Genomic DNA, 23,298 nt, shown 5'->3' with positions numbered 1-23,298 from the left:
TTAAAGAGGAAATATTCTTGTAATAGAATATACTATTTATAGTGCATCTTTTAAAATTTTAAAATCTTATTATTCTTGCATAAAGCTCTTCATGCGAAGGGTAGCTGTCAGTTCTTCAGAATATCTAGGTGTGAAATCTGACTGGCAAGTGCAGTGGTATGATGTGTTACTAACAGAAGTAGCTACAATTATCTCAGACATTTGTTTTTTGTTTCATTTTAGGAAAACAGTTTAGAGTTTTGTTTCTCAGCACAGTACGAACACGGCATACGTGCAAACATAAGCAAACACCAATTAAAAGGAAAGAGCAGTTACTGGAGGATTCAACAGAAGACTTGGATTATGGTTTTCTGTCTAACTACAAACTGCTCAACACTGCCATTACAAGAGCACAATCCCTAGTAGCTGTGGTGGGAGATCCTATTGCTTTATGTTCCATTGGAAGATGCAGGTACTTGATATATGTTCCTTAGTTAATCAGGACTAAGGATACTGGAAAACATGTTTATCTATGACTGATGGATTGAGTAAAATGATGGATGTTCTTTTAGGTGCCAAATAAGACTCAATGTATTTAAACCCTTAAAATAACTGTATAACGAAATTGAAATTCTTCAAGTTTATATCCGTAGAAATACCATAAAGATGGTAAAGCATTAGTTGTGTTCCCAACTCTTGCAGAGGCTTGAATCTGCAGGTGTCACTGCAGCTTATCCAAAGCACGCCGCAGGCAGTTGTAGCCCTGCGGAGATGGAGCAGTGCGGGTCTGTGCTGCCCAGTTCCTGCGATGCCATCTACCAAGTCTCCTCTGGAGCTGGAAGCATGCACTTGTGCGAGGGCCGCTCTGTCCCCTGGTTAGTGAGCCTTGCTGACAGGGAAGCGAGGGGACTTTCCTCAACCATAGTGAAGAAAACCACTAGAGAGGAGAGGCAAAGAGTTTTAATATCCTCTACAAGTGGACAACTCGGGTTTTTTTTTTTTGGTTGGGTTTTTGTTTTATTCTGGTTTTACCTTCTTATCCAGAGTCACAGTGTCACCATAACAACCTACAGAGAAAAAAGCATGAGAGATCTACCACCTGGTCATTGATAAACTGTCTTTTTATGTATTTATAGTTGCACTAATTTTAACTTGACGGTAACAGTTGCAAATTCTTAATTTTATTTTTAGTGGGGTTTTAGGTATACCTGTTACAAATTTTTATGTAAATAAAAGTAATATATCATTTGGAGTTAAAAATTGTGATGTAGTATTTTAAAGTTGAATATTACAGTAGTCATGACAGTAGAAGACTCGAAAACCATTACTTATATTTTTATATATCTTCATGACACTAGGAAAAAACTCGTTAAGATTTGAGTGAATTTACTTTTTATAGACTTAAATGAAGAAATGTGGAAAATGCTGAGAGATGTAAACACTAATGTTAAGGATACCAAGCTCTTGTTCTTCAAAGGTTTCTTTTTCGATGGAAGAGCTGATCAGAGATAAACCCTGAGGCTTACTTCTCGAAGAGAGGAAACACTGCACTGACTACATTATTATAATACAGCTAAAAATATGTATTAGTCAGTTGTTATATCCACGTTGTATTCTTCTTTCCTGAGCATGTTCTTCTACTGTATTGAAAATGGATGTGGTTTTCAGAGATGAGAAATGAAAACCCAAATGGAAACCAAACCTTTGTTTACCGCATCTATGAAATACAAGCTGAGTTTAACCACTTCTATGCTGGTACCATGTCAAGAGTATCTGTACATTAATACAGCGATCTGCTCTAAACTGCTAATAATGTCTTATTAAAAAAAGAAATAATGGCCATGGTTTTATTTCACTTTTCCCATTACCTGCATGGTTTTTTAGACATGATCTGATTTATGTAAGTAACTGATATGAGAGTGCTCTGTGCCTCCCGAGCACTTGATCCACAAATGCTGAGTGTCTTACAGTCTGCTCGTGCAGTCTCCGGTTCGTCAGCTTAGATACAGAGTGGCAGAGATACAGGACTTAGCTGTGGAGGTTGCCATGCTGTGCTGACTGAGATTTCTCTTACTGCTTGTTCAGAAATTACTCTTAATTGATGAATTTTGCTTCTCTTCCCTACACTGGGGATGTGCAGTGTTACCCAAGTCAGATAGTTAATCCCTAGTTAGTCTAGCTAGCACCTAGGACCATTATTGGTTCTCTAACCAACTGTCTAAATGCAGCTTTTGTTGGAGAATGACCATGTCCCTTATTCTCTCTAAATCCCAGTGAAGAAGATAATCTCTTGAATTTTCAGATAAGCCTGAGTGTTGAGGCTTTAAATTAGATACCCAAAGGGGACCCAGTTTTCAAATGTGGGGGCTCAGCAGTTTCTTCAAGTATGGCTCTTCAAAATATCTGAAATAGGGCATACAAAAACTTACTAAAATAAAAGTATAGGCTATCAGCACGGTACATAATATACAGGCTTGGCAGTAGAGGGATTGAATTTGCCTTTGGAAGACCAGCAGCTGTTTATATATGTATGGCTGTTCAAAATTATTAAACAAAAAAATAATCAAGAAACAAGGAGCACTGAAGCTTTATTAAGATGTATTGCTAGCTTTCCCTTTAATACACCATTGTCTTCTTTCACTGAATAATTGAACATTCACTCTTTGAAAATAGTGCTGGAGGGGTTTAGGCATGCTGCTAGAAAGATGGTTCTTTTTTAGTACAACAGGAGTATAGAAGTCTGAGAGAAGTGACATTTCGTTAGGAAAAACAGACCTCAAAAAAGTTTAGAGAGTACTTGAATTTTATAAATATTCTAATACCTGTCAAAATGAGTCAAGACTCTGTAATGATAGTTGTAGAGAGCTTTGTGAAGTATGCCCAGGGTAATCATTACATTTCTGTGTGTTACAATCGGACTAGACAGGGCTGTTTTGGCAGACGCTCCCTTTAAACTGCAGAGCACACTGTAAGACAGAGACAGCAGTATTTTATTTTCTGTTCTTACACCTCAGTACAAGTGTTACATGTGTAGAAGGACAGCTTGGGGCATTTTAAGCAAAAGTGGATGGGTCTCAGTGGATTTGTGGTACTTGGCAGTAGGTTTGGTGGCTGAATTGATTAATCAGAGGGAGTTCCATCATTAAAGCATCCCAGTGAAGTATTTCAGTTTGGTTTTTAATCCTTACTTAAAACCTTGCAAGATATATTTGCCTTACAGCAAAATGCAGAAAAAGGGCCATCTTGCATTGTGAATATTAAAAGATCATTTCTTGCCTCTATAAAATCACACCAGAAGATGGGCTTTTAGGGAAGACTATTTTGAATTCTTAAATACATCAGTAACATTACAGTATTCTTGCAAGACAGACATTTATTCTTTTCCACAAAGGGCAGCTACTCAGCAAAATGTGACACTGCTGTAAAAATTGGTGTGCAGCAGTCTCTCATTTTACAGGTTTTGAGTGACAACACTGAAGTAACAGTGCTTGCTTATAGGCCAGACATCATTACTGAAGGGTAAACTAGAATTAGTTGTAGTCAAGAACACCTTTAAGATCATTGTCTCTTTAATCCTCTTTTTCAATAGCTTTCATTATTCTTGATTTTTTTTTAAGAACAGCTCAATCAGTTTCTTTTAAAGTGACATCTTCAGATCTTATTCAAATATCTTTTAAGCTTAAGTAACTTCACCCAAAAAGTTCCTTTGAGGTCCCCTCCCCAAAAAAAATCATCTAAGTATGAAATTTTTGTATTGATGCTGCTGTGGATGTTAAAATATAAAGACTTTTTTAATAAACAATAGAAAGACATGTCATGAGAAAGCAGAAGACTGGTAGGAATGTTCTTTTATTACATGGTTTAAATAACCCCTCCACCCTCCAAAAAGTTGGGTACAGAATTTTCATAGAGAAAGTCACGTGCCATCTGATGGTTGTCTTTCTGGCTTGAAATTTCTTCTATAGGTTATAGACCTATATCTGACATGCAATAAAATTTATGGCTTTATTTGTTTTCTAACAGAGGATCTCAGAGGCCTTCTAGAAACTCCTGACATATTAATCTTCACATGACTGAAGTGTTTCACAAGAGTAGTTTTGAGGGTTGTGTCCTCAACTTCGGTATTTGTGATACTGAAGTTGAACAATCTGCCTAAATTCATAGAATCTTTTGGGGATCTTCTGGGACTGAGAATCTATGTAATCCCTGTGACTCTTTGAGCTTTAATAAATTCCATAAATCATATACTTTCCAGAATTTTAAGCATTGTGTTCACTGTGTTTGGTCTTCTAGGAAAAAAATCCAAGTTAGACCTGTCCATGACATTACTATGAAACATGATATACACCCAGGGCTGTGATCTGATATGCATGGACAGATCCATATGCCCATTTTAAATGGCCGGGGAACTTTACATTGTGCTGTGGGGTACAGATGCGCGGATCAGTTTGCAGGATGGACGGCTTGGCGTGTAAAATGAGTGTTCAGGAAAATAAAAATGCCACCCAGTTATGTTAAATCTGTTTTAATTTTAACAACAGCCATCGAGTCTTACTCCTTTTTATTGTTTCTAAAAATTGTTTCTGTAGGAAATTTTGGGAACGGTTTATTGCCCTGTGTCATGAGAATGAAAGTCTCCACGGTATCACATTTGAACAGATCAAAGCTCAGTTGGAAGCTTTGGAGTTAAAGAAAACTTATGTGTTGAACCCACTGGCTCCTGAGTTTATCCCCCGAGCTCTTCGGCATCAACATTCAGCGAATACCACCAAACAGCAGCAGTCACCACCAAAGGTAAAGCTTTACTGATGATGAATTCTGTCAGAAAGTGAAAGTGAATGTAGAATGCCTTTTGAGAAATTATATAAAAGGTTTATGGAACAAGCTGTTGTTTTAAAATGGCATCAATGCAATCAGATAGGAATGCAAATTCCATAGGGATCCTCAGCATTTTCAAGTGAAAGCTTCAGACTTATAATATAGTACTTAGCAATATAGCTTGGGGCTGTCCAAGCCTTGTTTCCTTACCAAAACATATACCTTGGGTCACTCTGGCGTGTTCATTGACTGTGTCGCAATCACCCTGACAGACTTCAACCATGGATCTTGGCCTCAGTGTTTAGATAAGCCAAATTAAACCCCCTGAAGAAGAGGTGATCCCAATCCCAAGCATCTTGTGCTCTGACTGTACCCCGTGGAACAACAGGTTGATACAGACAGTGGCAGAGAGTATAAGGAAACCAAAATAATAGCCAAAAGCGATTTGGTTTGATCTAAAAATTACATTTAAAATTCAGGGACTTATGTAAGATAATTGTTTGACTTAATTAAAAATATGTTGTAAAGCAGTATATCACCTAGATTAGCTCACTGATAATGTCCTTCAGAAGGTCAGATTTCATTAGCATTAAGAGGGCAGAGAGGTGAAAATACCACTCAGTGGTAAATTTATCAGCTGTTTTTATAAAAGCAGGTAAAGAAGTGATGAAAATATATAGCTTCCGTAGGATGATAAAGAATAACAATAGATTTTGGAGCTTTTTGGGGGGGTGATATATTAGTAATAAATTGTATTTTAATAGTTCTTTGTAGTTTATTTCAAAATCATTCGAGTTATTTAATTAAATTGTGTTTAGAAATGCAACGAAAATGCAGGTTGTCAGCTTTGTGATGAATTCTGTTGTACTAGAAGGAAGAAATGTACATATTTTCCACAGCTTTGCATTTTTGTTGCAGGCTGTATCATTTAAATGAAATTTTTACAACAGGTTTTTAACTTTAACAGTACAAAAAGGAAAGCCTTCCCTTTGGCAGTACTTCCCAAAAGAGAGTTTGTAAGTGAGAACATTTGGTTTCTTCATCAAGATGCATTACTTTCTGAAACAAGCACCAGATTCCTAAAGCATCTAGTCATGTGTCAAAACACTAGGCTTACAGAAAACTGTAAATTAAAAAATGATTGTCTTTAAAAAGTCATCGCTGCACTCTCATTTTTCATGAGTGCTTCAGCCTTGAATGCATTTTCTTTCATAATAGAACATCACTATTATTATTTTTGTGTTTCCTAAAATGAAAGAAAAGTGTTTGAAAATGCAGGTATAGTACATTTAAGAAACAAAAAGGGAGTTTGGGGGAAGTGAGTCTTGTGAATAGACTTCTGTTTATTTTTCTTCTAGTTTGTTAGTAAACTAATCGCTTGTGCTGTAGAAATCAGAAGAGACACTTTCGAACTGCCAGCACTGTACTATCAGCTTAAGTTCTGAAGTGTTTTAACCACCTATATCATCATTATAATTAAATCTCTTCCCTCTGAATACAATTGACAGCTAGCATGTGCAGTAACAGAAGTAAAGCAAGCAGGTAATACACGCACAGAGAAAATGGCTGTGATAAGTGATACTTTTCCCTTTGCTCAAGTTTTAAAAGCAGATGGTTAGCTTTGCTTATTTTAGACCTCCTAAGTACAATATTTAACATTAGAAGATGAAAGATTAAAAACCTAGTGCTGGTGTATTTTGTAGTGAAACAATGAGAACAACCTCTGCTGATACAGTGTTTTGTGTTGAGTTTATGGACATCTGTGCAGTTCAGGGCTTGTTTTTCATATGCAGTGAAAAGTGATTTTGGAAAGACAGCACCTTCTTATTCAGCAGAATTGCTCTTGGATTTATGTAAGGACATTAAAACCCTCTTTGCTGTTTATTTTTTAAAGAAGAAAAAAAGCTTCAGTCCTGTTTCTGGGAGAAGCAAACAGCTCATATGGAACTGGCTGCCGTGCTTCAGGGCAGCCCTGTCTGTAAGGGCATCTGCCTTCCCCTGCGTTTGTGTGGCTTGGCTGGGGATGGTGGAAGTGTGGAAGGAGCAGCAGAATTGCATAGGCACAGCCTTTATTAAGGCGGTGATGTGGAAATGGAAAGTTTTCAGAACTCAGAGCTTCCCCCAGGGTAGTTAGTGTACAGTAAATGAGGCTCTGAATTTTACAACTCTGCCCACCTCGTGTTTACTGCCTGTGCTCCAGCTTTTCTGCCAGGATTCAGGCACTTTGTTGGGATGCATTGTCATCCTAGATATTTTAGACGGTCAGTGAGGACCACAGGTCTGATTAAGTCTCTGGAGAATGCTCTCTTCTCCTGTGTGTTGACTAAAGGGGGATCCTAGGAGTGAGAAGGCTGTTAACTGCCTGAAGTCACCTAAATCTTAGTCAGAGTTTCCTATGAGTGCCTTTGTGTAATGTGGATTTTTATATGCTGAAGGTAGAGCTGGTTTTTAGAGGAAACTGAGTGTATCTGTGCTCCACTGCTCTCAGTTGCCGTCAGTTAAAGCGTAGGTTTAGGTGTTCTGTAGATGGGTAGGGAAATGAATCGTGATCTGGAAATCTTTGAGAAACTGCAACAGTTAAGTCATTAATAGACTATTACAAAATCTTTAACCCATCAAAACTATTACAAAAAAAGACAAAAGAAAGCCAGCACCTCCCTTCCCTAACTTACAAATGGCCCCAGTTGACTGATATCTACCAATCTGATACCGTTACATGCTGAAGCTCCTGTCCAACAGGACAGCTCTTCTTATGAATTCATGTAATTATTTGCTATTTCAGTTATAAAAATATGGCCACTATAAAATACAAGTATGGTAGGTAGAACAGAGATTTGTTAGGCTTGTGCACACACAGCTTGGTGCTAACTTGCAGCGTAACAGGTACGGAAATGCTTTGTACTAACCGTGAGTGATTAAGGCATGTAGCTCCTCTACATTTTCACATTGAATCATGCTCTCTTTAGTGAATAAACAGGTTTCTTTTGTTTAAGTACTGCAATGAAAAGCAATTATTATTTTATTTTTAAGTAATTCATTTTTAAAACAAGAGGAAGAGACCAGTTCTTTAATCTAGTTTATGCATGAGTCACCATTGTCAAACAATCTGCCTTTGTACCCTGACTAATTTACTCAGACTGATGGAAAACTGCCTAGACTTATCTCCTGGGTAAGAAAAGTTTTGCAGCATCAAAGGGTTTTTAGATTTATTTTGAATTTGTGCACGTTCTTAGGTTCAGATTAAGTAAGGTATTCCTATCCTGCAGAAGACTCAAGAGCATACCAGCATTTGAATGTGTGCTCACAGTTTGAGTATTAACTAGTTGTCACTGTAAACTCATGAGCATGTAGGAGGGATAACTCAATTCTTTTAAACTCCTTTTCTAATGTACAATTCACCAAGGAAAAACACTTTCCCCAGAGTACTCTGGTTCTTGACTCTACTATATTGTGTTTTTTGGGGGAGCAGGCTCTAAGGGGTCACAGTCTAGAAGTCTGGAAGCAGATACTTCTGCTTGATGAGATGGGGTAGGGAGGCAATGTCTAATGAGGCTGAGTGAGCTATTGAGTGAAACTGGTGGCAGCTACTTGGTCTCCAAGGTTCTTGAGTTGAAACCTGGAGAAGAAAATGGATCATACTTCCACTAAGAGCCGCTACAGAGGAGGAGTACTGAGGGTTACATTAGTACTAGGTGCTGCTCCTAAAAGAAGTGAGAGAGTGGGAAATAAAATGGTGAGAAAGGAAACTCAAATAGTTTGCGGTAACTGGGCAGTTGAACATGTAAGAATAAAATGTTGGGCTAACTTCTTTCGAACTCTATTTTTGTATTTAATTATAATGTTCACTTGAAATAAAAAGCTTTTGCTTTACGTAAGAATGCAAAGCATCACTATTATTGTTTTTCCCCTTTAAAGGGCAAGGTCCATCATCATAACCAGAATGACCATTTCCCACCTGATGGAATTGGTAAGTATCTCTGCTGTTGCTGAAGGAATTCCTCTGAGCTCACGCTGATTGGGCTTCAGTGAAGTTGATACTCAATTTATGTCAAATTACTATGCGGTCTGTTCCCTGTTTGAAAGCTATTTACTACTTGTGTGCATTTGGGAAACAGGTTATAGACTGTTAAGTGGACATTAGGTATTTCCGAGGCTATCCCTTTATAGGTTGTGTGTGCACTGGCCTTAGAGCCTTAACACAGTATTGTTGTTGGCCTCTTAAAAATGGCTGTGTTTGTTTGAAATCCATCATGTAAAATACTGTACCAGTGTATTTGAACTATAAGAGTTAGAACATTATATTGCATGCACCGTTTTATGATGTACTTTGAACTTACGTTGTGCTGTCATATATCCAGATAGTACTGATTGTACTTTTGCAAAGTAGCATGCAACAGCTTAGTAATTTTGTTATTAATTTTAAAAAGCATTAATTTAAAGCTTGTCTTCCCTGCTAAAGAAAGGAGCATGATTCTAGTTTTTGATGCAGTGTTTAACAGCTACTCTGACTGTCAGCATATTTAATTGGTTCAGGACATTGTTTTATTAACGCAGTTACCAGCTACCTGTTTCTCTGTATCTCAACTCATATTTTCTGCCTCTTCAAATTTTTGAAATGGGATACAGGATTTGATTAATGCTTTCTCTTGGTGTATCAGACCTATGCTGTTAGAGTTGCACACATGGTTTATAAAGATAGATGCTATTAACACAAAAAAAAGAAAGAGATAGTCTTCATATTCTTTTTGTGTATATGTCTTTTTTTTTTGTATGTACACATCTTTTGTTTTTCTTTTTCTTTCTTTTCAGTTCAGCCCAATCCTTCTGTTCTAATCGGAAATCCTATCCGAGCATATACTCCTCCCCCTCCTCCTCTGGGACCTCACCCCAATCTGGGGAAATCTCCAAGTCCTGTTCAAAGGATAGATCCACACACTGGGACAAGTATTCTATATGTACCTGCTGTCTATGGAGGAAATATGGTCATGTCTGTGCCTTTGCCTGTAAGAATTCACTTTCTGGGTTTCCCCCCCTTTCCCCCTCAATTATTGTATGTACAAAAATTAATGGCAAAATCAGTTAGTGAATATTTTGCAAACTTTTTCAGGACTTCAGAGCCCTATGTGGGCTTAGCTGGCTCTAGGAGTGGCTGTGCAGAGGACCACCAGAAAATGAGGACTTAAAAACGTTGCTCCCACAAATAAATCCAGGCAGCCTAAAAGCAATTTCATGTTCATGTAATTTAGTTTATTTTCCTCAGCTCTAGACTTAGGCACACCAGTGGGATCTGTCTCATCTGACTTGAGATACCTGCATCTGAATTAATTGCCTACTCTAGTTCTTAATCATTGGAGAGACATAGGCGATTCAGACAGAGCTTGTTTCTCTTTATTGCTTTCATACAGTTTAAATTACCGGCTTTGGATGTCTGCAGTGCAAGGTGTCTGAAGTGAAGTGATAAGAAAAATAAGCATAATGGGATGTTTTCCCCTTCCAGAACCTCGTAGCAAACCAGTTTCCTCTCCAATCCTTTTCCTTAATGACATGTGAGAACACAGTGAAGATCCCTAATCAGGTCTTTTAGGCAACATTTACGTATGGAATTTTGCATTACAAATAAAACTATCTCACCAAAACTTACACAAATTAAAGGAGCAGTCTCTGCTTTATTTTTAACTTCCACAGTCACATATTCCAGGAGGAGAATGGGGAGGAAAGAGCAAAGGCTGCAGAAGTGATGTTGTGGAGTAACATACATGTGTTGTACACAACTCCTGAAGACATGAAGGACGTGGAACCCACACATGCAGATGTGTTTAACTCCATTCGTGACGCTAAACATTGGCATACAGTTCATTTGGGTTTTAATAATTATACAAGTCCTCTGTTGCAATTTAAGTTATGGATGTTCTGTAGAGGACATGCTGTAGAAACTCTAGTTTCAGTTGTATGACTTAGATCAGCTGGCAGCTATAGATTGGTTTTCTTTGCTAGGTCAAGGAATTTTCCTTTTTCCTAGCTTACTAGAAATCTGCATTTGATGGATAAATTTAAATGCAATGAGAAGGCCAGCAGCTGTATCTTTGTCATGCTTGCTCACATTATGTTAATATCAAACAAGATCATTTTAAAAGTTCTGTCTTATTGTTCCAAGGTTAATATATTTTTATGTATTTCCAATAAAAAAAAATATTAAAAATAAGTGTTTTGAGCTCACCTTCCCTGAGGATGGATTTTTAAAAAATAAATTAAGTGGGAAGACTGTGGTACTAATGAGACAGCTGCTTTTGAAAAGAAGCTTGTTGGAGATGATTTGAGACTGTACAGATGCAATAGTAGCCTAAAGCTAAAGTTCAAAGTGCACATTTCAAGGGCAAATACGAATTTAAAAAAAGAATTGCATGAAAGCTGTTACACTTCAAACAAGTAGGGACTGAAGTAAAACGTGTTTATGTTTGTGTAAGATAAAATGATCTCTTTGCTTTGTTTAGGGCAGTTTCCATATCGAAGGTAAAAACATGAGGAGGTGGTCTGCTGTCACCAGTAAAGGATGCTTTGTCAGCTCGAGTGTTGATTGCTTTCCCTGCACTCTCCTCTTATTCATACATTTTCCTCCTTTTAATAAATTCCCTTTACAGGGAAGAGATTGAACTAATTTAAAAAAGAAGATAGAGCTGTCTTCTTTTGCATTCCTTTTAGGAATAAAATTTAAAATGTTGTAAAAATTCCCGACCTTTTTGCATGGTTTCAGGAGGTGGATTTTACTTCAAATATTTAGGAAGATGATCTGCAAACTTGTGTCAGTAGCACAGACATTTTGGAGTGGCCCTGTCATACCTAACGTGTGGATAGTCTCTTGATTCTGCCACCAGTCCTGTTAACTTCACTGTGTGTCTTGTGGGTGCAGAGGCATGGTATGTCCACTCACTCTGTGTTACAAGATTACAACACTGGGTGGTAAAAGGACCATAAAGAATTCCTCAGGTTAGAGACTCCCCCCCAGAGACATAGCCTAGTGTCTCTTCTAACTACCAGGAGAAAGGGCTTTTTATTTTCTTGAACTTTACCCACTTCTGTTTAGAGGAGATTAATGTAAAGTTTATTGATATACAATTTGTCCATCAGTCTTTTCTCTCTGAATTTTGAAACCACTGAAACAAGAATGGGTTTTGATACAAAATTTTTTGCCCAGAGTAGTCCTCCAAAATCTTTGCTCTTTGCCCCTTGCTGCTAGGCTGCCCCTTATAGCTCTCCCTTTCCAGCACCACCTGTAGTTGTGTGCTAGTGTGCCAGGTCAACTGATGCGTGGAAAACCACTCGTTACTCACGTAATATCAGTGTGCTTGTTACTTTACTTCCTTCAATGTACCCTGACAGATTGCATTTTTTTTTTCTTTTTTTTTTTTTTTTTTCTTTTAAAATTACGTAGGTACCATGGACGGGGTATCAGGGTAGGTTTGCAGTTGACCCTCGAATCATTACTCATCAAGCAGCTATGGCATATAATATGAACCTGTTACAGGCACATGGGCGTGGGTCTCCTATACCTTATGGCCTGGGACATCATTCACCAGTTAGCATAGGACAACAGCAGCAGCTTCAGCATCCAGACAAGGAGCAACACGAACAAAGTCGAAATGGTTAGTTGTTGAAATTGCATTGCAAATTAGTTCTGAGAGTTTGTACTTTAGGGTATTGTGAAAAGAATTTCTCCCTTCCTCCCTTCCTCCCTTCCTGCCTTCCTCCCTTCCTCCCTTGAGGGATCCACAGAGTTGGGGAAATAACCTGTGATTTGTCGTTACAAATAGAATAACTAAGATATTGTGAGATTTAGAGGAGGAAGTAATCAAAGCCGGGGTGTGAGTGTGTTGAGGGTATAATTCATCTGTCTCTGTTCTGCAGTCCAGTGGTAACTACTGCTGATGTTATTTGCAATTAAGCTGGAAGAACTACTTAGTGATGATTAAGGAACAAAGTGCAGAGATTAAAGGAAAAGTGTTATTTGGGTAAATTATATTAAATGTCTATGATGCTGTAAATGCTATACTAATAAGTCTAAATTTTCCTGTGTCTGGAAAAAACTCCAAAATAATCATTTTTCTATTGAAACTAATTTCTTAAATGTTTATAGGTAAGAGTGAAAACACTGCTGGACCTGAAATCAGTAAAATTCGAACACCTGAGAAGAAACCTGTGGAATCCAAGCAGGTGGGTTTGTTTGGTGTGGTTTGGGTTTTTTGTGTGTTTTGTTTTAATATTCCCTCTTTTAATGAAATTATTCACCACTGACGTGGTTTTTGTTTGGTGTTTTTAATGTGAATTTGCAAAGCTTTTTCATTCTCTTTTGCCAGGTTGACTTAGAAGCAAATTCCCAGAATAGAAGCCCAGAGTCACGTTCCGGTGTTGCTTATCCAAATGCTAAATTTCATCGCAAAGATAATCTTAACCCCAGGCAGCTGAATCTCCACCTCACCCCACCCCACTCACAGTATGCAGTCCCCAATCGCCACTTCCCGCACCTGTCGCAGATACCAAGGCAGCCATATCCTCTGCAACAGCAGCAAAACCTTTTAAGTCAACAACAAAATCATTTGCCTGAACAACAAAACCAAATGCCACCCCAGCAAAGCCAGGTAGTTCAGCAGCATAATCATTTGAATCAGCAGCCTCCACAAACTTCGCAGCTTTCCCCTGCTTACCAAGCAGGCCCCAGCCAATCTTTTTTTAATAATCCAATTCCCCACCGACCACATTCTCCTGCTGTAGATGCTGTGATTTCAGAACAACACCCCCCACCTATGTTACAAGAAGTTAATAATCCTTTGAGGCCCATTGCACAGCACAACCCTGTTCTGCCAACCCACTTGAACAATTTCATTGAAGAGAATCCATCAGGAATGCCCTTAGGGGACACTTTAGGTAGGTGACTTTTCTTTATTTAAATTCAGAGTCTGCAATTATAACTACATTGAAGTGAAAATGAAGGAGGTATTTACCTTTTCAGGCATATTGCTCTGAATTGGGTCATTGTTGGGTTAGTTTCCATAAGTAATGTCATTGAGCATAATTTGCTGCTTGAGGCATGTTTGAATATTCAGCACTTTATTAGAAGATTCATGTTTATATGGTTTTCCATATGATTTAAATAACCAGGTTATACACTGCAATGCAGTTAGTATATATAGGCCCTGGAATAAACTGTATAAAAAGTATTCTTTTTTTTCTGACATAAAGATCTTTAAAAGGGGCATTAGATAAATTTTTTTTTTTTTAAAACTATTTTTATAGATCGTATGCATGGAAATGTAGCTTTGGAAACAATAAGGCAGCAACAACAAGCCAGGTTACAGCAATGGAATGAACATAATGCCTATCTCAGTCAAGGCACTATTCCATATCAACACCATCACCATCCTCATCTACCACATCTTCCTCAGCAACCAATTGGATTGCATCAACAGCAGCAAGTTAGGGCAAACTGGAAACTTGCCAGTAATACAGAAGATGAAACAGAGGCAACATATTCAAGGTATTTGTTTACTGAGTCATCAGAGCTTGTATAAAATTGAGCAGTGGGCACCTATCTGTAACACTGTGATCAAGTGCAAGACACCTAAAGATATTGCTTTTTGCTGCTGTTACTATGAAGGTTAAAATAGTTGGCAGGCTGACTTACAACTATGCTTTTATTATGTGTTATGCTTTATTCTGTTAGTATATTGGGTAGTAAAGCTGTAGTGAAAAAAATACTTTTATGGAGCTTTTCAGTGCTGTATTTATGGAATAAGGAACGGATAGAGAGTAACAACCTTGTGTTTATAAAAGAGGTGTCTGAGTGTAGTTGAGGCCTATTTAAGTTGTAAATTCTTCGAATTGAATTAGCAGTCTCAAATTTATGTGCTTGAAACTAAGCCAGTCCACCCCTCCCCAAACACTGCTCCCCAATAAAACTCAAACTTTTCTTCCTTTTCAAAAAGCCTTTGCTTTTAAAAGCAGATTAAAAAAATGCTTGTATTTGAGATGGAGCATTAGGGGTCAAGAAAGGAAGCTGTTGAACATAAACAGAAAAATGGTTCCAGTGGTCATCAGCTTTAATCATGTATATTGTAAAGGCTGGATTTTTAAATTGCCTCTGTTTACTGTCATCTCCCACTATGCTTTATTTTCCATCTGGTATGTTATAGCCATGGTAAAGCCTCTGAATGCTCTCTTACCTGACTCTGAAGTGCTGAATTGAATATTCTTGACCTTTTGAAGAAGTTTGGAAGAATATCATGCAAGTGAGGGGAATCCCTGATAGTTCTGGCTTTTGCCTTTTAAGGGGTTAAATTTTTCTTTAACTATGTGAAGTTTTTCGCTTTGTATAATAAAGCAGGAAATCCTTACCTTAGTTGTCTCTTAAGAGATAACAAAAAATTGATTCTTCTGACTGAAAAGGAAATCTCAAGAGTTATTAAAACTTTGAGACGATTCAGGTAGGTATTTCATCCAGTTAATCCTCTTGTGCCTAATTTCTGATTGCTCACAGTCATATCCTTTGAAGTTAGGGTCAGTAAGCTCAAAGATGAGTATATTTAAATTCAGTGTTTTGTGCTTTTGAGTTTTTTCAACCTCAAAAAGAGTGGGATTTCAGCCAAACATTTTTTTTTTTCTTTTTCTTGATACATTTATTCTGTCAATACAGATTCCAGGATTTGCTCAGAGAACTGTCACACCGTGATCAAAGTGAAAATCGGGACTTAGCTGAAATGCCACCCCCTCAGTCAAGACTGTTGCAGTACAGACAAGTTCAGCCCAGAAGCCCACCAGCACTCCCTTCTCCTTCCTGCAACTCTAACCACAGCAGTCACTTTCCTAACTTCACTGAAAACAACAGAGACATTGAAATACCCAGTAACCCAGCATTTCAGCAGCATTTACCCCAAATATACAATCCCCCTTTCTCAATGCCATCTGAACATATAACCCCATCTCCCTTGAAATACCTGCAACCTGATGGATCGTGGACTTATGCTAACCTACAGCAGAATCACCTTATGGGGCAGGGCTTTCATTATGGTATACCTCCATTGCCCCATAGGTCGCAACAAAACCCTTTTATACAAATACAGAATCATCAGCATGCAGTTGGTCAGGAGCCATTTCATCCACTCACATCTCGAGCAGTATCTGCTTCTTCGCTCCACAGCTTAGAAGAGGTAGGCATTTTTGTCTGCGTGTGCAATTGTCGTAGCATTTTAATATCAAATTATATTCTGAAGTGGTTATGAATGCAAAATGCCTCACATATTAAAAGCTCATATTGGGAATTTCTGTGAGGCAAAAATTTTCTCTACGGCTTCTCTGTTCACCCTGTGCGTATTCATGGTTCTCGTCACTGCAGGTAAAACATTTTCTCTACAAATCGGGAGGTCTGGGCTTCTTGAATGTTACTCAGTTTTCTTGGAATCATTGGTCAATTTTCTGCATGTCGTTTATCTGGAGTGCAAATTAATCACACCCCAGGTGCAAACTCCTGAAATGACTCTCTGGAAAGTCAGCTTGAATCAGCCAGCCAGGTGGCTCAGTATTAAAGTGTGAATACGGTTGAGTTACTTTTCATGCTAACTTGAGACCAGAGCGGTACAGTTGTTTTAACATGGTACAAAACCTGATTTAATAAATCCCACTTGGCCTGAGCGAATTCTCTGTGAAGCCATCCTGTGTATTTTGGGTGCTCAGAGTGTTGAAAATCAGCACAGAGATATCCAGCTGCGCTACGTGAATCTGGGTCCAGCACAAACCCTGCCACACCACAGCTGGCTCTATCCCTCCCCATCTTCTTTTGTTCTGGACTCTAAGGGTATTTGTTACGGGATGCAGGCTATGCAAGCACATACAGCTAGGACAGGTCACGTTTTGAACAGGAGTTTTTAATCCCTGTTGGAATCCGGAGTGCTAAGGAGTGTATGATATGTAGACGTGGGGTATGCTGGAGCCAGGTTGTATTCCAGGAATGTCAGAATTAATATTCTCAGATAGTCTTGCACTGACTGCATGTAATCTAATATTTGTACATAAAATTAAGTGGCTTGTTCTGTGATGCGTTTCGGTCAAGTCTTTCTCAGAAGCTGTGGGGCATCCCTGCTCATCACTATCCCACATAATACATATTTAATTGTCTTTTGACTTCTGAAAATAGAAAATATGTGCCTGAGCAAAATAACTAAAATTGGATTCCAGTGCATTTTACAAATTTCTGTCTTATACAGATCCAGAGAGGTTAATGGAGTCCTCAGGCCCAGTTAGATCTGTAGTAAGGTTTCGTTTTATAGCATTTAGAAATTTTATGTCTCAGTCCATTAAGCCATACCACCTTGTATAAAATCTAATACTTTGTGACAACAGTTAATGCTGTCAGTACAGCGGGACATAGGAACGATGGCTTTTCAGCAGTAATAAACTAATAAATATTCCTACAGAGTTTGTGACAGCTCCTGCTATCTGAAGACAAATAGAGTGAGCCTTTATGTAATTAGTGCAAATTCGTTTTAGTTCTTATTTCTTCTTCCTTTCAAAATATGTGACAGAAATGCCAAATGCAATGTTACAAGACGGAGACTTGCATGTAAAGTTTCCAAGGCTGCTAGTCACAAAGACATCCAAAGTGCAGTTCTTAGGTGTATTTTTAACAGAGGTCCATCATATAAAGCAGGTGTCAGGGGAGATGTCATGACTTTTGGTATCCTTACTAAACTGTTTTCTCAATCACTCTTTATAAAACTGTTCATTGACTTGATACTTGAAAGCTTTTGCATGTTTTTGGTCAAGCCAGGCTTGAACTGCGTATCAAAGGGAATACCTAAGTTATTGTGTCTGGTCCTGTACATGCAAGTGTCCAGAACTTTGATAACTTCCTGATCACTTACCAAAATTGCCCATTAAACTTAATAAAAAGTGTACTTTTTGGGTGTGATTCAGGCAGTAACTTCTGAATTTTGAGGTTTTTTTGTTGTTGAAGAATATCCTCAATAGAGTAGTGACAGGATATTTTAAGTGCTGTTCCTTTGATACATTATAATAGTGTGGCAGCTATAATGAGATATTAGTTTTCTTTCATGCATTCTTTTCCCATCTGTTTTTTGTGGATGATGTAACAACAATATTGGGGCATTATGAGCTAGTTATTTGATGTTTATTTAGGTAATTTTTAATGACATTTCATTAGGATGTTTACTTTTTACCTTTACCAAGTATAGATTTACTTCTATGACTTGTTATTTGTGCTCTTGTTAGTACAGTGCAGAAAGAAGCAATACTGTGGTTTTGGTTGGTTTTTTTGGGTTTTTTTGGTTTTTTTAAGCAAACTGTAATACAGCAGGCTTGCTTTGAATCTTGAGAAAGTTTAGAGGGTCAAAAGTTTAGAGGGTCCTTAAATCTGAATTCTTGAAGCCACCAGGTTAATTAATGGAGCTCCTGCCGTTTTCATCTACGTGATCTACAGGGCTTACAGAAGCAAGTAATTTCTGTGGTTTCAGATAAAATTCTCTGCACTATTTCTCCTGAGGGCACACACTTCTCAAGAGCATTTGTTTTGTGTGTACACACACAAAATCCAGTATACAAATCTATCGTAGTTCTCCAGATCCTGGTATACAAGTCACTCATTTGTCCTTTGGAAACTAAACCCCATTTTTTTCTCCTCTCTCCATTGAACTAGAACATTTTCTCTTGCTTTTGTATCTTTCTGTGCTTCCTTTGCTTCCTCTAGCAGTGCTGCATATCTTCTCCTCACTGTATGGTACATCTCCCACATAGGAATGTAAGACGTAAGGGTTGAGAAGAATTAAGGAATCTCAGTCGAACCTTGTTGCACTTCCTTAAAAATTCTGTGTCTGTTTTGTGTGATTAAATACACTGCAATATACAACATATAACGTGAAATGTATTAGATTTTTTTCTAAATGCGAAGGTTTTTTTTTTCCCCTTGAGACATGGCATGGAAAAATACTGGATGAAAAATCGCATTTGATACATGCAGTTGAATAAAAGGAGCAAAAGGCCTTTTTTTTTGTTTTGTTTTGTTTTTTTATTCACAGTATGAACCAAGAGGACCAGGCAGGCCGTTGTACCAAAGAAGAATTTCCTCTAGTTCAGTCCAGGCTTGTTCTGAAGAATTAAGCACTCCTCAAGACAGTCTTGGTCAGTGTAAAGAGCTTCAGGACCACAATAACCAGTCATCTTTCAACTATTCATCACCTGAGTTGTGGGTTAACTCCTCCTCATCTGCCCCATACCCAAACATTCCATGCAACGGAGCCAACAGAGCAGTTCCACCCCGGGAGTTGTTAGGTAGGTACAGACTCGGTCTTTGATTCTCTCCTCTCCCCGCTCCTTTAAGTAGACTATTTAGGCTGGAGCGAGCAAGTCTAAATGAAAAGGTTGAGGTTTTGTGGGGTTTGGGTTTTTTTTTTTCTTTTTTTCTTTTCATAAAATGTTTTCTGCCATCTCTTCCTATCTCGTAACTAATTTAATTTTTGAAGTATTCATTGGTTTCGTAGTTAAAGGTTTGCTCAGAGTAATCCTATTTTCATTTGCTCTCTTGTTAACATTCTGGTATATTGCTGATGTCTAAAGAACGCTGTTGGGTATTCTTCATCTACAAAAAGCAATACTGCTTCTCAGTCTTCTCAAAAAAGTTCTAGTAAACCCACCTGTTCTCTTACAGTGGTTTCAGCACAACTGAGTTTTTGCTAAAAGAACCTAAGGTAACTGATGGGATTTATTTGAAAGATAGGTTATTTGTTTCCAGAATCAGTGATACTACTTCTTGATACTACAGTTTAGGAGACCAACAGCATAAAATGAATTAGTAATCTGGGAGTATTTTCTAGTAAATTCTGGTACTTCATCAAAGTAATGATGAAGTTTAAACTCTCACTGTGGAAGAATCACACTGGAACCTGGCTTCCCTGGTGGTAGTAGTAGTACTGATTGATTTAGCAGAGAGAAACTACGTTAACTTTTCAGTGATTAAAAAAAGCTGCAAGTAGAGAGTTGGAGCAGTGCAGCTATTCTTCTGTTCTCCGTATTTTTAATCTTTGTGAAAAACAAAATTACCAGGATAGTGCAGTTTCTTCTCTGTGATTTTGCTTTAAGTATCTCCAACGGTAATTAGGAAAAAAAAATTAATAAAAAATATGAACAGTCTTCCAGTGTGAATATTAAAAACACTTAATAATGTGAAAAAATAATAAGGTGGGGTTTTTGTCCTTAAAAGATCTAATTGCTTCTGGTCAAATTTTATAAACCTAAACCATCTAATTTCATGGCATAGTAATTGTGAAATAAAAACATGCAGTGTAGACTGAATGAAAAAAGCTCTTTATATAAGCGACAGCACTCAAGAGTTTAGTTCCTAGTGTGCATTTTCATTACCAAAGTGTGAAAATGTTATTTTTACAAAACCATGTTTGCGGCAGCATCTTTAGTGCTAAGTTCAAAGCTTCAAGCTCAAGGCATCTCCTTCAATCTATTTTTGTTTTTACTGAAAATCAAGCACTGAATGCAGGATAGTGTGTGTCATCACAAGTGGCATCACTCTGAAGTTGCTCTCTAGACTCTAATAGGAACTCAGGAACCCTAGCAAGATTACGTTGGAATCAGCTGATACCAGGTTTCTTTGCTTTAATGTAAAGACTGAGTACACATTTGTGAGTACAGTCCTCAGAGGAAATACACATATGTAAAAAGTACTGTATATATACATTTGCTATCAAATAATAAATCCTAACCAAAACGGGCAAGTTTTGACTAGTATTTGCATTTGCTATGAAAATATTTTTTATTATGGTTAAACATGGTTTCTGTTTTGTAAACGAATGTATATGCAACATTGCCCTGTATCTAATAGTTCATGCAAACATCTCCATTTTATGGCTGCTGTGCTTTTCTGCCTTTACAGCTCACTGGCTACAATGATCATATTTAAAGCCCAAATGTGTTTTATAGTGCTAAGGGTTAATGACCAGTAACTTCAGTTTCTGGTTACTATTGATTTTTATCCATGAAATAAAAATCCACAAGAATGAGATGCTATGAACTAGTCCTGTGCCTGTATTTGTTGCCTGAGAGTGAGCAATCATCACACCAGATCATTCAAGGGCTTATATTTCCTGTACGTCAGACATGGTTGCGGCACAAGTATTTGGTTATATCAACGTGGATTTATAGTGCAAGGAGAGCTGCTGTGAATTGCTCAGTGTTGTTATATGCAGGCACTTTCCAAAATTGCAATTTGAGAGCTTGATTTGCATTCCTTTTTCAGTTGATAGAAACTTATTTAAGTTCTTATTCAATATGTTTATTTCCTATTTTTTTCTTCTGTTAGACACCTCGGGCACACATAGCTTTCACCTCTGGCCCTGCTTGTCATTACTTAACTTCTTTTGAGTGCTATGGTTATTTGTGGGAGGGTTTTTTGCTTGTGTTCTGGGGGTTATTTTGAATCGTAGCAACCCTAGAAAAACTATTTTGCTTACGTTCTTTCCATATTCATTCTTCTATGCATTTGGTTTGTGGGGGGTTTTTTGTTGTTGGGCGCTTTTTTGGTTTGTTTGTTTTTTTTTTTTGACTACCTTATGAAGAACAAAAGCCTGTGTGTGATTGTTCCAGTGAGAAACTTAACTATATAATTATGTTTTTCTATTTTTGTACTCATTTGATGGTACATTTGTGGACTTTAAAAATAACGTATATATTTAAAGATTGAAATAATTACAGAATATATCTGTTGCCCAACTCCTGGGCTATTTTAGATATATCTTATATACCTGCATTTCAGTGTAGTTTCTTTAGCTATGTAAGACAGCAGAATTCTCCAGATAAAAGTAAGATACCTTATTAGGATTCAGGAAATTCACTTGAAAGCAGTTTTATACCTATGGTTTAAAGCACCATTTTTTCTGATAGTTACAGGAGTTGTTAAATGTGGAGCAAGAACATATCAATTAGCTGGAATGCATTCAGGCTAAAATATCAATAATTAGTTGGTTGGCGTTCAGGACTCTGAATTGCTGTTTGAGAATGAATTATATATGGTGCTGTAAATTTTAATTTTAGCCTATTAAGCTGTAAAGCAAGAAGAATGAAATAGTCTTTGTGCTGTCTCAGTGGATAAAGTGTTTAAATTAGAGTATAGCCCATTCTGAAGCAGCTTACCTTCGGTGCATCTGCTAAATCCATTTGTGCAGAATTGCACGTTCAGCGTTATGAACTCCGTTACGTACACACGGGTGGAGAACATGTTCAACAATGTCAGTCGTCTTGGCATTGCTGACAAGGATAATACAAGATCCAATAGTTGGAAACGAAGCTAGGTAACTTAATTATGAAATTTTCTAGCACCAAGAGTGACTAAACACAGGAAATTGGTGGGGCTTGGGAGGGGGAAGAAGGTTACCAGAAGAGGTCATTTCAGTACCCCTTAATACTTAGGGGTTACGACAGACAGCCTTCCTGAGTCAGAGCTGCTCATTCAGACAAACTCTGGTTACTCCTTTCGCAGCTCCACCGAAGACGGTCAAGCCCCCAGAGGAACACCTGAAGGCTGAAAACATACAGCTATCCAATTCCTTCAACTACAGCGTGCTGCAACATCTCGGCCAGTTCCCACCTCTCATGCCCAACAAGCAGATCGTCGAGTCGAACAGCAACAGCCAGCAGAACGCTGGTGGGAGCAAACCTGTCATGTCCTACGCAAGTGCTCTGCGGGCTCCGCCAAAGCCCAAACCTCCTCCTGAGCAGACAAAAAAGAATAGCGACCCTTTGTCTTTGTTTCAGGAACTTAGCCTAGGTAGTTCATCAGGTAGCAATGGCTTTTACTCCTATTTTAAATAATCAGATTATTTTTTTTAGAGAGAATTTAATTTTTATTTGTGTCAGTAGATCTAAGATAGTTGAGGCTTCACCTGTAGTTGCAAATATTCCCTTTGTTTATATTAGTAAATATATCCTCACCTAATTGCTTTGCTGCTAGACTTGCAACTAATTTTTTTAATTATATTCCATTATTTTGCATTTTTTGATGTGGGTCGGTTTTTTGAAAGCTTTTCTGTAGAAAAACACACACACATTATTTTTTAATTTGTGTAATGTTAATGATATGTTGCATTAAACTAGCAGCCAAGAGGTTACCTGTACAACTTTAAAAAAGGAAAAAAAAAGAAAAAAAAGAAAAAAGTAAAAAAAAAGTTTGTCTAAATTGTATTTAAGAAGATTGTAAGTAGCATTTACATTTATTCAATAACATTAGCATACTATGCTGGGTTTCTGTACCAGAAATGGCCAGTTAATGTAAAAATGTATGTTATTTCTGCTTAAATTCATTTAATTTTTTTTTTTTTTAAATAAAGGTGCAGCATCTTCTAAATACTTTCAGTTTTATCAGCTTTTTTGTGAAGGGATGCTGCATTCTCAGACTTTTATAGTTTTAGATTCTGTATGATGTGGTATTGTATTTTC

General features: G+C 37.6%; 1 protein-coding gene across 5 annotated transcripts in view; it reads left to right on the top strand.

Annotated features, from left to right (window-relative positions):
- Nucleotides 1-23,029, top strand: part of HELZ (helicase with zinc finger) — an 89,319-nt gene extending 66,290 nt beyond the window's left edge. For all 5 annotated transcript variants that reach the window (XM_075770604.1, XM_075770603.1, XM_075770602.1 and 2 more), the window contains 11 exons: nucleotides 223-451; nucleotides 4,569-4,773; nucleotides 8,713-8,764; nucleotides 9,607-9,800; nucleotides 12,227-12,437; nucleotides 12,929-13,005; nucleotides 13,149-13,716; nucleotides 14,086-14,326; nucleotides 15,482-15,995; nucleotides 18,876-19,128; nucleotides 22,343-23,029. In XM_075770604.1, coding sequence (XP_075626719.1) covers nucleotides 223-451; nucleotides 4,569-4,773; nucleotides 8,713-8,764; nucleotides 9,607-9,800; nucleotides 12,227-12,437; nucleotides 12,929-13,005; nucleotides 13,149-13,716; nucleotides 14,086-14,326; nucleotides 15,482-15,995; nucleotides 18,876-19,128; nucleotides 22,343-22,674 — 2,876 coding nt within the window. In that variant the 3' untranslated portion in view covers nucleotides 22,675-23,029. The remainder of the gene's footprint in view (nucleotides 1-222; nucleotides 452-4,568; nucleotides 4,774-8,712; nucleotides 8,765-9,606; nucleotides 9,801-12,226; nucleotides 12,438-12,928; nucleotides 13,006-13,148; nucleotides 13,717-14,085; nucleotides 14,327-15,481; nucleotides 15,996-18,875; nucleotides 19,129-22,342) is intronic.
- Nucleotides 23,030-23,298: the final 269 nt, after the last annotated feature.

The sequence above is a fragment of the Balearica regulorum genome, chromosome 18 (genome assembly GCF_011004875.1).
Source record: "Balearica regulorum gibbericeps isolate bBalReg1 chromosome 18, bBalReg1.pri, whole genome shotgun sequence".
NCBI lineage: Eukaryota > Metazoa > Chordata > Aves > Gruiformes > Gruidae > Balearica > Balearica regulorum.
The sequence above is the reverse complement of the archived record's forward strand: the minus strand, read 5'-3'. Positions and strand labels throughout refer to the sequence as shown.